The 17,040-nt window shown below is 38.8% G+C and overlaps 1 protein-coding gene across 2 annotated transcripts in view; it reads left to right on the forward strand.

The window, feature by feature from the left end:
- Positions 1 to 17,040, forward strand: part of API5 (apoptosis inhibitor 5) — a 34,097-nt gene that overhangs the window by 14,511 nt on the left and 2,546 nt on the right. For both annotated transcript variants that reach the window (XM_021009721.2, XM_021009722.2), the window contains exons 5-13: positions 1,306 to 1,457; positions 2,212 to 2,418; positions 5,535 to 5,639; positions 7,919 to 8,008; positions 9,078 to 9,259; positions 10,780 to 10,873; positions 12,263 to 12,319; positions 14,711 to 14,787; positions 15,761 to 15,897. In XM_021009721.2, the coding sequence (XP_020865380.1) occupies positions 1,306 to 1,457; positions 2,212 to 2,418; positions 5,535 to 5,639; positions 7,919 to 8,008; positions 9,078 to 9,259; positions 10,780 to 10,873; positions 12,263 to 12,319; positions 14,711 to 14,787; positions 15,761 to 15,897 (1,101 nt within the window). The remainder of the gene's footprint in view (positions 1 to 1,305; positions 1,458 to 2,211; positions 2,419 to 5,534; positions 5,640 to 7,918; positions 8,009 to 9,077; positions 9,260 to 10,779; positions 10,874 to 12,262; positions 12,320 to 14,710; positions 14,788 to 15,760; positions 15,898 to 17,040) is intronic.

Consider the following 17,040-nt stretch of genomic DNA (forward strand, 5'->3'; position numbering starts at 1 on the left):
GACTGCATGAAACCTGATATGAGCTCTACATGTACATTCATATTAAACATATTTTCACATTAGTCGTGTTGTAAAGAAGAATTAGAACCAATGGGAGGAATCACAAGAAAGAAGAAACAGAACAAAAACAAAAAAAGAGAGCACATAGTGTGCTGTGATCTGCCTTTAGACTCCATGGTTCTTTTTCTGGATGTGGATGGCACTTTCCATGATGAATCTTTTGGAGTTGTCTTAGATCTTTGCATTGCTGAGAAGAGCTAAGTCTATCAAAGTTAGTCATCATACAACTACTTACAGTGTTCTAGTTCTACTTACTTCACTCAGTATCATTTCATAGAAGTCTTTCCAGGTTTTTCTGAAGTCAGCCTGTTCATCATTTTTTATAGCACAATAGTATTCCATTACATTCATATGCCGCAACTTGCTCAGCCATTCCCCAATTGATGGGCATCCCCTCAATTTCTAATTCTTTGCCACCAAAAAAGAGCTGCTGTAAATATTTTTGTACATGTGGGTCCTTTTCCCATTTGTATGATCTCTTTGGGATACAGCCCTAGAACTGGTATTGCTGGGTCAAAGGGTATGCAGTTTTATAGCCCTTTGGGCATAGTTCCAAATTGCTCTCCAGAATGGTTGAATCAGTCCACAATTCCACCAACAACGTGTTAGTGTTCCAATTTTCTCACATCCCAACATTTATCATTTTCTTTCTTTTCTTTCCTTTTTTTTTGGGTCATATTAGCCAAACTGATAGGTGTGAGGTGGTGCCTCAGAGTTGTTTTGGTTTGCATTTCTCTAATCAGTAGTGATTTCCAGCATTTTTTCATATGACTGTAGATAGCTTTAATTTCTTCATCTGAAAACTATCTGTTCATATTCTTTGACCATTTGTCAATTGTGGAATGACTTATATTCTTATAAATTTCACTCATTTCTTTATATATTTTGAAATGAGGCCTTTAGACACTGGCTGTAAAAATTGATTCTCAGCTTTCTGCTTCCCTTCTAATCTTGGTTGCATTGACTTTGTGCAAAAACTTTTCAATTTAATGTAATCAAAATCATCCATTTTGCATTTCATAATGTTTTCTATCTCTTATTTGGTCTGAGAGCTCATTTTGAACTAGGCTTTACTGGCAGCTCTTGGCATTGGGGGTAGTTTGTTGGCACCTGGTTGATTTGGGAGCAAACACTTTCTGATTCTCTGGGGATGCTTGGAAGTACATTTTGTTTTGCTCTGGTTTATCTCAGACAGTATGGTATTGTTGGCATTGCTTTGGTTTATCTTTTTTTGTGCATTTTCAGGGACATTGGGAGGCTTGTTCAGCCAGATTCTTCAAGGAGAAGACATTGTCCGAGAACGCGCAATCAAATTCCTTTCCACAAAACTTAAAACTTTGCCAGATGAAGTGTTAACGAAGGAAGTAGAAGAACTCATATTAACTGAGTCTAAGAAGGTAAGTGCCAATCCCTTATTAATCCAACCTGTGAACATGTACGGACTGTGTTCTTTGAAGTGGATAGTGATATTTTCAGTCTTCAGCAGGAGTGTCGATGTCCTTTCTTATTTAGTGAGTTAATGTCTCACTTGGGTGATGATTTTTTGATTGAACGATACTCTAATGAAATACTTAAGAATATTATTCTTAAAGGCGCATTGTGAACATTCCTTTTTGCTTCAAAGGATCCCTTTCATTTTTTATAGCACAGTCATTTCCTGCTGTACCCTCCCCAACAGAACCTTCCCTTTTCACATTGAAGAGCAAATTAAGCGATGCTGGCAAAGAAAATGCATTTGAAAGCATGTGAGCCTCTCTGTCTGTCCACATACATTTGGAGAACATGACTTTTCAGGTGTTGGCTCCAGGGAATGACTTCACTTTGGCTTTGCTGAGCTCCCTGGATTTCCTCAGAATACGCTCATTTGTGTCTTGCTTGGTACCTATCAGAGCACTCCTTTTATTTTCCGTTCCATAAACCAGAGTATTGCTTCTCTTCAGTAGAGGGAGCTGGACCAAATGGAGCAGTGGCTTCCCTGGCTTGATGAGCCTACACTGGGGGTCTGGCTCTGTGCTGACCTTTCTTCACTGTGCTGTTGTACGCGCCTACTGAAATGACCTCAGTACAGTTTCAGTAGCAAGTGATAGTGGTAGCTAATTTAGCAGCTGTGTATTATATATGCTATAATCTGGATTTGTTTCTTTCTTAAAGGTCCTTGAAGATGTGACAGGTGAAGAATTTGTTCTCTTCATGAAGATCCTTTCTGGGTTAAAAAGCTTACAGACAGTCAGCGGAAGACAACAGCTCGTGGAGTTAGTGGCTGAACAAGCTGATTTGGAGCAGACTTTCAACCCAGCCGATCCAGACTGTGTGGACAGACTTTTACAGTGCACAAGGCAGGCAGTCCCACTCTTCTCTGTAAGTCCTTTTTTATTTTTTCTCTTAAATAACTGCAGTCACACATAGAGATGTTAGAAGTACATGTAGAAGGAGAATTGGGCTTATTCCAGTTGGGGCCTGGGTTGCAAAAGGAGGACCAATAGTCAGACAATGTAGGGAAGCACATTTTAACTCGGTTATTCAGGGAGATTTCCTAATCTAAGCCATGCACTGGGCTTCGGGAAAGACGGAAGTCCTCTGTCATTAGGAGCCTTCATGCCCAGATCAATGTTGAAGAGGAAGTTTATGTTGCACAAAGAGGTTGTACTGAATGATCTCTTGAGAACTCATCCATTTCCAGAAGATTGTATTTTTTGGAAACTAGAGAGTTTAAGTTCATTTCAGCAACTCTTTAGCACCCACCATGTGGCTGGCACTGGGGATATAAAGAAAAACAATGGGACAGCTAGGTGGTGCAGTGGATAGAGTACCAGCCCTGGAGTCAGGATTGAGGACTTGAGTTCAAATCCAGCCTCAGATACTTGACAGGTACTAGCTGTGTGACCCTGGGCAAGTCACTTAACCCCATTGCCTAGCCAAAAAGAAAAACAAAAACAAAAGCCAATCTCTGCTCTCAGGAAGCTGATAGACTAATAATGAAGGAGACCACATGAAAACAAGCATATCCACAAAGGAGAAATAGGAGGCAATCAGCAGAGCTGAGGGCACTGTTACTGAGAGGGATTGGAAGAGGCTTACGGTAATGTGCTTAATGGTTGAATCTGAAAGGTAGCAGTAGGAATTAAGAAAAGGTAAAGCAATTTTAAAGCCTTGGGCTTAACCAAACGTTGAAGGAAACTGGAGACACTAAAAGGCAGAGGTGAGAAGAGAGTGCACTCCAGCCTTCCAAAAAGCACAGGTGGACTGTTGTACATGACACGGGACGAGGTCAGTTGGCTGAACTGGAGATAGCATTGGTATACTCATCTGCTCTGCAGATGACACAGAGCTGGTCATGAACCAAAAAGATATGGATAGGCCCTGGGGCCAAATTTTAATAAGATGGAATTCAGTAGAGTGAAAGGAAGAGTCTTACACTTGGGTTCAGAAATTAACTTCACATGTACAGTATTGGAGAGGCAAAGCAATTTGTTGAATTGCATTGGAAATGTATAAAGTATTATTGGGGGGAGGGGGAATCTCCATGGAATCTAAAAGATCCGTGGATTGTAGTACACCTGGCAAGTTCTTTATTAAATAGTCCCCATTGTAATATGGTGGCCAGGAAAGTGAATACAGTCTTATGCTGTAATCAGAAAGATGAAACTGCACTAAGAATAAAGAGGCAGTGAGTAGTCCTGCTCTTCTTTGCTCTAGTCAGGCCCCATCTGGGTTTGGAGTTCAGTTTTGGGTGCCCTGTTTCAGGAAGGACATTGCTAAGCTGGCCAGGGTCTCAAGGAAGGCAAAGAAAAGGCTGCGTTCTTTTGAGATTGTGCTTTATAAAGATTGAGTAAAAGAATTGGACGTGTTTAGTCTGGAGAAGTATTAAGGGGTAGGTACATGATAGTTCTCTACAAATATTTAAGGAGGTGGGGATCAGGCTAGTCCTTGGCACCAGAGGACAGAACTGGAAACAGCAGATAAAAAGTTGGAAAGAGATGACTTTAGACTTGATTTGATGCAAAGGAAACTTGTTACAGTTGAGGCCATCCAAAAGTGGAGTGGGCTTCCTTGGCTGGTAATGGCTTTTCTTTCTTTGGAGACCCCATGTAATAGAGGAGATTCTTAATTCAGCTGTAGACTAGACTATAATCGAGATGGTCCCTGCTGTCCCTTCCAGGTCTGAGATTCTGTGATTTTGTGATCTCTTTTTGAGACTTCCGCCTTCTTGCCTGTGCATCAGATACCTTTCTGTAAAACAAGGGGGAGCAGCTCTTTAAAGGACTTAGATGTTCCATTCCAGTTTGAAATCTGTGATCCTATGGCTTCTGCCCTGTATCCTGCTATGGAGTATGAACCATAGTGAGCCTGAACCATGTTGAACTTTCCTCTCAGACTTAAAGGGCTAACCTCAAAAGTCTCCCTTTCTCCTCTGCTTTGTTATATAACTCCTGTTTTCCTGGAGCTGCAACACATAGGAAATATTTAACTTTAAAGCCTATATTTGAAAGCAAGATGCAGCACAAGGTGAACTCCCCTTGGAACATCAGAAAGTCTGGGTAGATAGAGCTCAGCTGAGCAAAAGCACAGCTCTGCCCAAAGTGAAGAGTTTCCAGAAAATGAATAAAATAAATGGCCTTGTCGGTAGAGAAGATATTCAAGTAGAGGCTGTTAAGAAGGTCATCTCCAGGAGAGTCAGCCTGGAAAATGGTGCCTGTCACAAGGGCTTGCTTAAGAAAGGGCTGATCAGTAAAAGGACCAGATCAAACAGTTGGTTGATGTAACAAGTAGCACTTTAACTTAGGGCTTGATGTATAGAGGATGTAGCTGGAAAAGTTGGATTCATACTTCAGTTTCGTTCAGGCCATCTCCTCACCCCAGATCAAGCCACACTTTTAACTGTTGGTCATTTTGCATTCTAATACGTCTCTGTGGACCATCCCCTAATTCACCCTGAATGAGAATGGGAACCATATCATGTCTAAACTTGTCTTCCTCCCTGTGCTTCATATGTGGCTCCATGTGCATACAGGAGATGCTCTAGGAAAGGAAGTGTTTGTGTAATTGAAAAACATGAATGAAGGGTTGAGGCTGCTAGGTGGCACAGTCTAAATTAGAATTCTAAGTCTAGAGTCAAGAGCACCCGAGTTCAGATTCAACCTCAGAAATTTCTTGCCACATGACCTTGGTTTTGGACAAGTCACTTGATCTCTGTTTACTTCAGTTTTCTCAAATGTAATATGTGGATAATGATAGCATCTGCGTTCCAGGATTGTTGTGAGGATGAGATGAGATAATATTTGTAAAGCTCTTAGAACCATTCCTGGTGCATTATAGGTAGGCACTATATACATGCTGCTGCATATTATAATTATTATTATCAAACAAGTATATGTTCTGTTATGTTTCTACTCCTTTCCTAGTGAATTTGACTGTGGTTTAAATCAGAATTGTGCTGGTACTGAATGACTAAAATTATCTTTCATTTTTTACAGAAAAATGTTCATTCCACAAGGTTCGTGACTTATTTCTGTGAACATGTTTTGCCAAACCTCAGCTCCTTGACTACTCCAGTGGAAGGCCTTGATATACAGCTAGAGGTAAATTAAATTTCTCTCCTTACTAACGAAATATATTCTAATTTTATTAGTGGCTTTAAATTTAACATTATAATTACATTTATATAAGAACATAGTTCTTGATATTTATCAGAATGATTTAAACATCTTAGTTAATCAGAAGTTTCCTGGATCATAAAGTACTGTAATTAGGTGCATAGAGAACCTTCACACAATGTTATCATGCAATTAGCATCTAATAATGGAAAAGCACTGCTTATATTTGAGGTGATTCCATAATAATGTACAGTGCTTAATAAATCACTCCAGGTTTTGTTACGGTAACCACAATAACAAATAATTCACCATTGTGGATTATTAAGGGAAGTAGTATGATGCAATGAGTAGAAAGCTGGCCTCAGAACCAGGAAAATCTGAGTTCTAGTCTTATATTTGACACCTACTGGCTGTGTGACCGGGGCACATTTCTTAACCTCTCAGTGCTCTAAGCAGTCCTCTGAGACTGAGATGCACACTTGCATTTGTTCTCCTGGGAATTGCCTATACCATTTAAACCCCAGGTCCAGTTAATATTCCAGAGTTTTAGGCTTAAAATTTGTTAACTCATTTTTCAATGTTTTTATTAGGCATTTAATAATAGATAACATTATCTGTGTTTACAGCTCATGTGTTGACTCTATCTTAGCTACAAAGACAGAAAAACATTTTTCTGTTAGGAATTTGCTACAAGTAATTTTTCAATTGCAAGTACTGTTGTGCTGTCATAATAATGCCATGAGTACTGTTTCAGTCAAGTCCTCGATGACTTGTGTTGTGGAAGGGACCCGGAGTTCTTTAAGTCTGTACCAGAGGAGACTGCCTAGGGTAGCTGGAAAAGCTGCTCTCTTCTGAGGGCCTGCCAGCCAGTGTGGCAAAGTTCAGAAAACCTTTTCACCAACCAATCCGTCAGGCAACAGGCATTTATTAATCAGGGACCAGAAGGTTAGCTGCTAGCTAATGAATTTGGTGGCAACTACAACTTGTGAAGCCACCTACTAAGCAATTAGGGGGAGGGAGATGCTCTTGCTGATGAAAACTTTTCAGGTGTTGAAAGTATTACTTACTGCAACTGCTGCGTGGTTCTTCAGGATTGAACAACTAGCGTGTCTTAGTTTTTACACGCACAGTTTGGCTGCAGTGTGGCCCAAGGGTACTGGTCCAATGAATGGGTGTAGAGAAAGCATACATAAAACCCTGAGAATAGTGATTAGAGGCAAGTTAAAAGAACAAAGTTGTATTGATAATAATAACGAACATCTGTCCAGTTAGACACATCTGTAAGTTCTATTGCTTGCTCTTAATTGTAAAGACATTTGCTTAAGCTTAAAGCCTTAAGTGGGCCTAACTTTTTTGGTTTGTATTGTATTAAATATGTAAAGCAGTTCTGAACATAGTAGGTGATAAATGCTTGTTGACTGAGAGTATTGTCATTTATATTATAATAACCTGACTCATTCATGATTATTTAATCTTCTCCCAATTCTTTAGATTTCCCTTTATTTCTGTCTTTATAGTTTCACTTTTGTCCTTAGACTGGTCGTGACTATTTCTAGATAGGTTGACATTGTCATTTTAAAATCTGTTGATGCTTTACACATCAATTTAAGAAAAGCCTATACCCACTGTCACTTCTTTATGTAAAGAGAAATTAAAAAGGAAAGGGATATAAATGGCACAATAACCAGATGATGGTAGTTTCTCTACACCCATCCTCTTATTCCTCCTTTTCTTAAGGAAAAGTAAATAAATAAAATTTGTTGTGATAAAGGGATAGCTCTCTAGAGGGAGAGAAAGGATTTAAAGTGAAATCAATCAAAACAGTTTTTAAAAGGTAGGGCAACAATTTCAGGGTACTAAATGTCTTAACAATAGGGAATTGTTGGATAAATTATAGTATATAAATACAATAGAATGCTATAATGTAATTAAGGTCAGTAGGTGTGAGGTATATACAATAATCTACAAAGACATTTATGAAATAGTGCAATGCAAAAGATAAGAGAAGCAGAACAAAATTCACATTAAAAGATTCATCATATAAGAGAAAAAGTAAAGTAAACTGTCCTGGTGAACAGTAGAAGAACTAACCAAAAAATTATGACATTTATACCTTGCTATCTGTTTAAATTCAGAGGTGCAAAAGCAAGTTTCATGAGTTGTATTGATAATTAATATTGTTTATGATATTATTTGAACAATTAGTGAATATGGATATAAGCAATTATTTAGATTCTTATCTAACAATGAAATGTTTGTTTTAGGTTTTGAAACTACTTGCCGAGATGAGTTCATTTTGTGGTGACATGGAAAAATTAGAAACAAATTTAAAGAAACTGTTTGATAAATTGTTGGTAAGAACTCTTTTTTCCTTTGCTAATACGCAACTGAAATTGATGTTTTAGTATCAGTTTTCAAACTGAATATTCTCTTAGCTACTAAAATGGCCTTTAACCAAATGATTTCCTAGTTGCTAATCCTTTATTCCTGAATCCATTTATTGCAGTTTTCAATAGTGTCAGTTTTTATTTGCAGGTTTGAAAATGTTTTTCTAGGTGATTTTTTAAAATAGTCTTGGCTATCATTGCCATGCTTTTCTATAACTGGCATACAAAATGGTATCACTTCCTCGTTCTTCTTTATTGAAAGTAGCATCATGAGATCTGTTGTTTAGCTTCAAGAAGTAGTTTTGATCCTTCTGGGAATGTTGCATGGTCTTAAAATTGGTAGTTTGAGCCCCCAGGACTACCTGGCCTTACTGGGATAGTGCCAGGTTGGGCATCTGTGGCAGTACAACCTAGTATAGTTAGCAGCCAGAAAATAAATTCTTAATTCTCCTTCAACCCTTCTGCTTTGATACCTCAATAAAACAGTAACTTTAATCATGGAGGATCCTCTCTCCACTGGTGTGGATTGTACCCCATCAGTGTTTTCTCAGGTAGGGCTATTCTTATCTGAGTTTTCCCATAAATCTCCTATAAAAGATCTATCCTCTAAGCGTAAGAGACATTTTTTGGAGTCTTATCTTTTCACAGGAGAATCATGTGATCCCTTTGTTTAATGACAGTTGCAGACCTGGCCTGAGAGCCACATAATTGAACAGACCCCAGAGTTATGAATTAAGAAGTTTTGTAGCTATGAATGACCATACCTGAAAAGTAAGGAGTTTTTTTTAGAATAGAAACTATTTGAAGCTTTGGGTGGCCATTTGTCAGTCTGCAAGGAGATTGGCTGCTGACCTGTATATTGAAAGAATCTTAGCAAATGGGGTTTTGGATTCTGTTTGTGTTTTGTTTTGTTTTTTTTCCACCAACAGTGCTTATAGACATTCCCAGTTTCTCATTCATGTATTTCCTATTAAAGGTGTAAAAAGAGCAGATGATGCCATGTGAAAATGTCCCTTTCCTCACTTTTGTCTATCAGGAATACATGCCGCTCCCTCCAGAAGAAGCAGAAAATGGGGAGAATGCTGGCAATGAAGAGCCCAAGTTGCAGTTCAGCTATGTAGAGTGTTTGTTGTATAGTTTTCACCAGCTGGGCCGAAAGCTTCCAGATTTCTTGACAGCTAAGCTGAATGCAGAAAAACTGAAGGACTTCAAAATCAGGTGACAAATGGCTGACGGACGGGATCCAGCCCTTGGGCAGCAGGGGAATTATCTTTTACTTAATCTCTGAGAAGAGCAGATTCCTGTTCTTCATGCCAAGGCTTAAGTAACAGCTGTTCTGGTTTTCAGATAGGAAAAAAGCAAATGGAGTCACCAAGCGTAGTCCAATGAGCATGCCAGCCTATTCTAGGTATAGTGAGCAGCTAAAAGAGGCTGGTCGGACCGCACAACCAACAGGACTTCCCAGAGCAGGGCAGAGCAGAATAGCCTATATGCCCAGGGCCAACAAGGCCATGTGATGAATGTGTGAATGGGAAATGTGGTCAGGCTAGCTTACCTAGATACCAGTAAAAGACATGACAGGAACTCACTTTTACTCTCAGGGACAAGATGGGGAGATGTGGCCTAGGCAGTAGTAAGATCAGAGGTCAGCAGGCTATCTGGGAAAGACAGGGAGTTTTGGGGGGACTGCAAGTTATACAACATTAGTGATGGGGGATAAGGCAGGCCAGAAATCAAATGCAGTTGAACTTTGCATTAAACAAAATCTGAGGGCCAGGAACTAGGAGAATAACAGCTCTGCTGCCCTCTGCCCTAGTCTGGTGACATCTGGAATATTTTCATTTCTGGGTACCATGTATTAAGAAGGGCATTTAGAGGCATGGGAATTTATCAAAGAATGCTCTCTGAACGCAGGAAGGGCCTGAGTTCAAGTGCTGCCTTTGACACATATTGGCTGTGTAACTGGGCAATTCGCTTAATCTCAAGCCCGCAAACAACTCTCTAAGCCAAAAAGTTGCAGAAAAAGTATTGATCTGCATTGGTAGAAATGGGAGCTCCCTATTCCAATGAGATCACAAGTCTCTGATTGAACTAAATGGTCTTTGGGGTTCCTTCTGACTTTTGAGAGTCTGATTCATTGACTTAGCATTTCTGCTTCAGCAGACTTTATTAAAATTTCTTCCTAAAGATACTTATATTTGTCTCTGAAAGCCAAGGATTAACTGAATGAAAATGAATGAATTCCTCTCATTGCTTCACAGCAGTATGGCCTCCAAACTACAGTTGAATCCTTTTGAACAGGCAGCATTTGGGAAATCAGTGCACAGGTGTCAAACTCAAATAGAACGGATGCCTGCAGGCACACATTGACTTAGAAAAACCACAAAACTATCTGTGTTGTATTGGATTTTAAAATTTCATTTTGTTAGTTATTTTCCATTTACATTTTAATCTGGTTTGGGCCCTACTTCAGGCCTCTGGCCTTCAAATTTGACATCTCCCATGCACTGGACTACTTATACCTGTGTAACAAGGGAAGGAAACTTATTTTTAGGACCCAGCACTAAGCTAAAGTTTTTGGTTGTATATCAGTCACACTACTCAAATGGATAGAAATTAATTTGTTCTGATTTCCTTGGTTTTAAATGATATACAGTCTTTGTTTGGTAGTTAATTTAAAAGTTGATTAGTAAATGTTCTCAGGTGCCATGAAATTAACACCCTCCTCTTTGTATTAGGCTGCAGTACTTTGCCCGAGGTTTACAGGTTTATATCAGACAACTTCGTTTGGCTCTTCAGGGAAAAACAGGTGAAGCCTTAAAAACAGAAGAGGTAAGAATGCCAGGCACTTTCCTGTGAAGGAAGCTGCTACTGTAACTGCACAGCCCTGTGTTAAACTGTAGCTTTGATCAGCAGCTGAATGTGTGGAGATAGTTCATTCTTTATTGACATTTTTTCAAATAGAATTTATTTGGGCCAATAAAAAGAACTTGGTAAACCCTACTGTCATTTTGCCTTAGTCCAAGAAATGGTGCTGGAAGATTGTTGGAATCTCTTGAAATTAAAAATGAGTGTCTTAGTTCCTGAATGGCATAGTAGAAGGTTGTATAGTAATTATTTCTGCCATTCCTGCCGGATATTCTCTTTGACACTTCTAATGAGCAGGATGTTTTGTTGAAATGCTAGGTTGGTTGATTTTTGTTATGTAACTATTAATACTGACACTAATTACATTATTATTCTGATGTTGTTCAACCTGAATATTAATTGGGAAGAATAATAGCAAGGTATATAAATGCTGTGTGTGATAAAGTATAGTTTTTGTGATCATTTTGAAAATTAATTTCTACATTACACATTTAAGTTTCTATCTCCCTTAAAATTGATAATCATCACTTAACCCCAATAGCCTCACCAAAAAAAAAATTGATAATCACATGTAAGGTAAAGTTGCTTATGTAAAATAATATAGATTATTCTCTTTCATAGTCCTTTTTCAGTAGATGGGTGAGAGACTGTTTGAATAAGTATTATTAAAAATGGGCCTAGCAGGAACAGTTCCCGTGCTGCTGCCCACTGCAGGACCTCTCCCCTTTCAGAGTCATTCACACTCCTTCCACGAAAGCCCTTGACAGCAGGGACTGTTTGGGGCCTTGGTTTTGTTTGCTATGCATATGGTAGATCCTTAATGTTTGAATTTTGTGTGGAAGAGATTAGACTGTTAATCCACACCAGACTAGTCTGTTCAACCAGACTCTCCAGTTGTATTGTAGTCGTAGCCACCTGTGTTCTACACTTTTGCCACAGTTCTACTTCACTACCAGAGAAATAGGGCAAAAGGTTTTTGGGGGGGAGGGTATTTTTGTTTTTTAGTAATATCATACATTGATTTTTGCCAGTTCTTAAGAGCCTGTGACCTTGTTCCACTTTTCTTTAGATCTAAATTGTAAATCAGGCCTTATTGATCAAGTCAGTCAAGGCAACAAGAAGGATCTCAATCTCTGATGCCACCATGAAAGTTCAGTGAGGCAGAACTGACTGTATGGTTATTCAGTGAGTGCCAAGGAATATGAGTAAACCTCTGTAGATTTAAACTAGGGAATTCCCTCATTGTAACAATTGTTTTGAAAGATGGATACGATTATTAGTGTTTTGTTTCTGAACTAAAAATACATAAAGGCAGCTGTTAGCACTGTTACTTACATTGTTTTCCTTTTACAGAACAAAATTAAAGTTGTTGCTTTGAAAATAACGAACAACATCAATGTTTTAATCAAGGTAATTCTTCCCCTTTTTCTCAATCCCTTCTTCCTGTTGAGTGTTAAGGTAGAGAGCATCTATTGTCCAGATTTTTGTTGATAACTGCCAAGGTTAGATGTCATTTTGAATAATGGAAAAAAAGCCCAGGTACATAAAAACATAATGTATATAGTGTCTACAGTATACAAAACACTTTCTTCACAGAATCCGTAGTGTACCTAAGTGATGTAAAAATAATGTACTCATTTTAGAATCTCATTTTACATGAAACCAAAAATGTCATTTACATGAAGTCACAGTAATCAAATCTTTTAAATCAGTTACTTGGTGCAGGCATTATTGTTCCCATTTTAGAGATAAGAAAATGGAAAGTCAGTGCCAATTCAGAGGCTTGACCTTGGTCAAGTAATAAGTGGCAGAGAGAGGCCTGAAACCTGAGTTTTCCATTTCTGAACTTTGTCACCATATTTCACCAATCTTATTAACTAACTAGAGAAGTCAAGATGCTTGTTCTGTACTCACCCATTTCCCCCCCACAGAAACATAACTCATAGTTTCCTTCATGCCTTTCTGTGGAGTAGGCCTCAGTTATCATCTGTTGACTGGCTTTGTTTCTCTGAACCACAATGGACTTTTCTTTCCCAATGAGTTCTTCAGAATGGGTTAAAGACTCCAGTTATCCACTGACCCCTGGCTTTATTTTCTTTACAAGGAACAGCTCTCCTGTCCAGGCAGCACTCCTTTCTCCCCCTTCTCCTTCAACACTCATATTTCTGGTTCAGTGGAAAAGAACCCTATATGATTGCATTCCACAATACCAGAAAATGAGGAAAGAGCTAATAATAATTACAAAGTACATCTTTTTAAGTTATTAGTTGAAAGTAATGTTTTTATGTCAGTTGTATTTTATCATATTACGTGACTGGTATAAGTAATATCCATTTTTTGTTGGTTAGTATATACACTTAATTTGTTAGATTTTGAGTTTTTTTCTTCAGATTAGCACCTAATATGCTTCCAGTAGCAGTTAACTTAAATAAGCCATTGTTTTTAGATGTTCACCAAAAAGAAAGGCTTTAACACCTAGTTGTTCTTTTTGTCAGCAAAAATTGTGGTGTAAAATTGGGGCAAATCTGGGGACCTAATGTCTCTTAATTTATTTGATTAAATGCTTTATTAAAAACAATATTGTGCGCATCAGTAAGAGGCAGTATGACCTAGTACCATCCCTGGAATCGTTAGACCTGATACCCATCTCCAACATATAGGGACCCCTTAGTCTCCCAGGCAGTTGCTTCCTGGAGAGATGGCGAAATGCCTCTCCTTCTATTGAGTACATTGTAAGCCATAGTCATTGTGTTGATAGAGTTTTCTGCTGCCCAGTTTTGGAATGTTGTTTTTTAAAAACCTTTGTTACAATGAAGGCCCCTGGAGGAGGGAGAAAATCAATTAGTAAACATTTATTCAGTGCTTATTATGTGTCAGGTAATTTGTTAAGTGCTAGGGACATAAAGGAGGCAAAAGATAGTCTCTACCCTCGTGGGGCTCACAGTGTAATGGAAAAGGGTATATTCAGAAAGGAGGGGGACCAAAAAGAAAAAAAGCTTCAGTAAAACTGTTTAAATAATTAACTTCAATGCCTCAAAGTATTAGGTCCCCAGCAGGATTCTCCTTATCCTCCCTCCCCTCCAGTGTGTTTTCATTGGTCTTGCACCTGCTTAAGCACCTTTGTAACTGTCCTGTTGCATAGAGCAGTGTATGATCATAGACTGCTTTATGTGAAAGTCTAGGGGCTGCATATTGCTCTGAAGCCTGAAGTGACAGGCTAGACACCGTTGCTTGAGACTTTAGACACAAGCTCCATGCAGTTGTTAGGCACAATTTATAAAGAAAACTGTCCAGTTACTGAGTTGCTGAAAGACAGTGTGGTCTGGTGATTAAAATGTTGGGCTTGTAGGCAGGAAGACGTAGGTTCAAATCCTGCCTCAGACGTTTCCTTCTTCTGACCATGGGAAAGTCACCCTCTGAACCTGTCTTTGTAAAATGAGGGGATTTGGACCAGATGGCTTTTAAAGACCCTTCTAGCTTGCCTGCTTACGTGACTTTTCTCTTGAACGCTTTCATTTTGAGGACGTATTTAAGTCATTTGTTTGCCAAAATTTCAGGGTTTAACAACCTTGTCTAGAATTCTCCTTTTTAAAGAGATAATGAAGAGCAAAATCTGTGTTTAACTCTTGGGCTTTAATACTCACTGCTTGTGTGCCTCTGTCTGAGCCACCTTGGTTTCTTCATTTGTTGCCATTCAAGAAACATGGGGAAGTTCTGGTTTCTGATTTCTCTGCATTCCTTGGAGGGTTTATTTTGATTTTGGGAATTGACTTGCGCTATCCATCCATTTTATCTTTTCAGGATCTCTTTCACATTCCTCCTTCTTATAAGAGCACAGTGACATTGTCTTGGAAACCTGTACAGAAGGCTGAGATGGGGTAAGGAAAGTCTTTGGAGTTAAGCTGTTCTCTTTTTCGACCTGTCAAAATAAGATGCTTACGATTCTTTTTTGTTTTTGTTTTTTGCATTTTGGTGAGGCAGTCAGGTTAAATGACTTGCCCAGGGTCACACAGCTGCTAAGTGTCAGGTGTCGGAGGCTGGATTTGAACTCAGGTCCTCCTGACTCTAGGGCCAGAGCTCTATCCACTTCAGCGGTTGGCTGCCCCAATGCTTAAGATTCTTAGAAGTGAGTCTAAAATACCCAATTAAATTCTAGCGTTCAGATTGTATTTCTTTGGCATTAAGTAGGTGTTCCTGACTAGTCTCTTACATTATGAAATAATTTAACTTATTTTGCAGATCAGTAAATACCCTTGAAGGAACATTGTGCAGCAGTATTAGAGGCAGCTAAATGGCATGATGAATAGAGCATTAGACCTCGAATCAGGAAGACCTGAGTTCAAATCCAAACACCTACTAACTGTAACCCTGAGCAAGTCACTTAACCTCTGTTTGCCTCTGTAATGGGACCTACCTTCTAAGCTTATTGTGAGGATCAAATGAGATCAGATTTATGAAGCACTTAGCACATTCTTTAAATGCTTATTCTCATTTCTTCTCTGTCCCTTAATATTACTAATATTGTATCTATATCCTTTGCAAGGCATTTCATCACCTTTTTCCTGCACAACAGTATCTTATGTGCAGGCAAAGGCAGCTGCTGATGCTATTCCCTAGGGGCAAATGGTAGTATTGTTGTGATATGTGTAATTAAACACAGGCTGGCTAGAAGATTCCAATGGAAGCTTTAGGTCCTGTCCTCTACTGGGTCTGTCATTTGTGATGCTGGCTTCAGCGACTTCCTTCTTGAGTCTATATGAAGTGGTATCAGTGGATTATGGGACAAAAGAGTGGAGCTTTTCTTAAGTTTCTTTTTCTTTTTCTTTTCTTTTTTTAATCATTTCTTTCTAGTCAAAAGAGGACAAATGAAGATACAACTTCAGGTTCACCACCCAAAAAAGCTGCAGCAGGACCAAAACGGGATGCTAGACAAATATATAATCCTCCTAGTGGAAAATACAGCAGCAATCTGGGCAACTTTAATTATGGTGAGCGTTGGCGTTTGGGTGCAAGTAGCACGTGGAATTAGGCCAAGAACATAGCACTTAACGTTGTGTCATCTTTAGATATCCTGACCCAGATTCCCTCAGTGCCTCGATGACTCCCTGGTTGTAACAGGCAACTTCCTGCCCATTGGGATAGTCTTAGATATGCTAAAATATAGTTCAGGGTGTTACTGCTTCATTATACTGTTTTGGTGACACTTGCCACATAAAAGTGCAGTTACCAAAGGTGCCAACTGTAAAATCAAGGAGTAACTTAGGCACTGAGCGAATCTACCTTCATATACTGTATGCAGAAACTGGCAGGATGCAAGGTAGTATATTCCTTTTCACTTGGGGAGAGAAGCGTTTAGGTATTAACATCCATTCCTTAGGATTCTTAGGGAGTGAGCATTTTTGCTTTTAAGTGGGATTTATATGAACCGATTTGATATAGAGTAGCAGATAAAGAAAGCTTATTTCTTCAGAGCAGGATCCTTTTCATTTTCCCCTCAAGGTATTTCTTGAAGAATCAGGTGGCTAAGTATTTGGTTTGTGGCCTCCCTGGCCTAACATTACCTTAGTTTCACTATGGGTTAACTTTATAGTTTTTGAATTTCATGATTGGGAGGGGATAGGAGATACTATTATTTCATCAGGATGGGGAACTCCCTATGTGGAAATTCTTACCAACACAAATCTGGACCAGCATTTCTTTGTATTTTGAGAGTTACCAGGAACACTGGGAGTTTACATAACTTTCCCTTGGTCTCATAACCAGATACAGTATGAGAAAGGACTCGAACCCAGTTCTTTCCGACTCAAAGATCAACCCATTATCCAGTACACCACTACCTCTCTGAAATACAAGAAATGTGAGACTTTCTTTAAAGCACTTTACATTTAAGAATTTTGCAGTGATATCAGGTTGCAGATTTGTGCTTCATTGAGGTTTGAACATTTTCCTAATATTTTTAGCCCACTTGTTCCACTCAAAGCAGTTGTTAATAAAGTATACATGAATAGATAAATATCTTAGTATACCCTTATTTTTTCCACCTGTTTTTCTTGCTCTTACCTTGGAGGTCTTTGTGCATATTGAATCCTATTATTAATTTGATGTCATGAAACTGTTACCTATGTGCCACT

This window comes from Phascolarctos cinereus, unplaced genomic scaffold (assembly GCF_003287225.1).
Source record: "Phascolarctos cinereus isolate Bilbo 61053 unplaced genomic scaffold, phaCin_HiC Scaffold_9;HRSCAF=440, whole genome shotgun sequence".
Lineage (NCBI taxonomy): Eukaryota > Metazoa > Chordata > Mammalia > Diprotodontia > Phascolarctidae > Phascolarctos > Phascolarctos cinereus.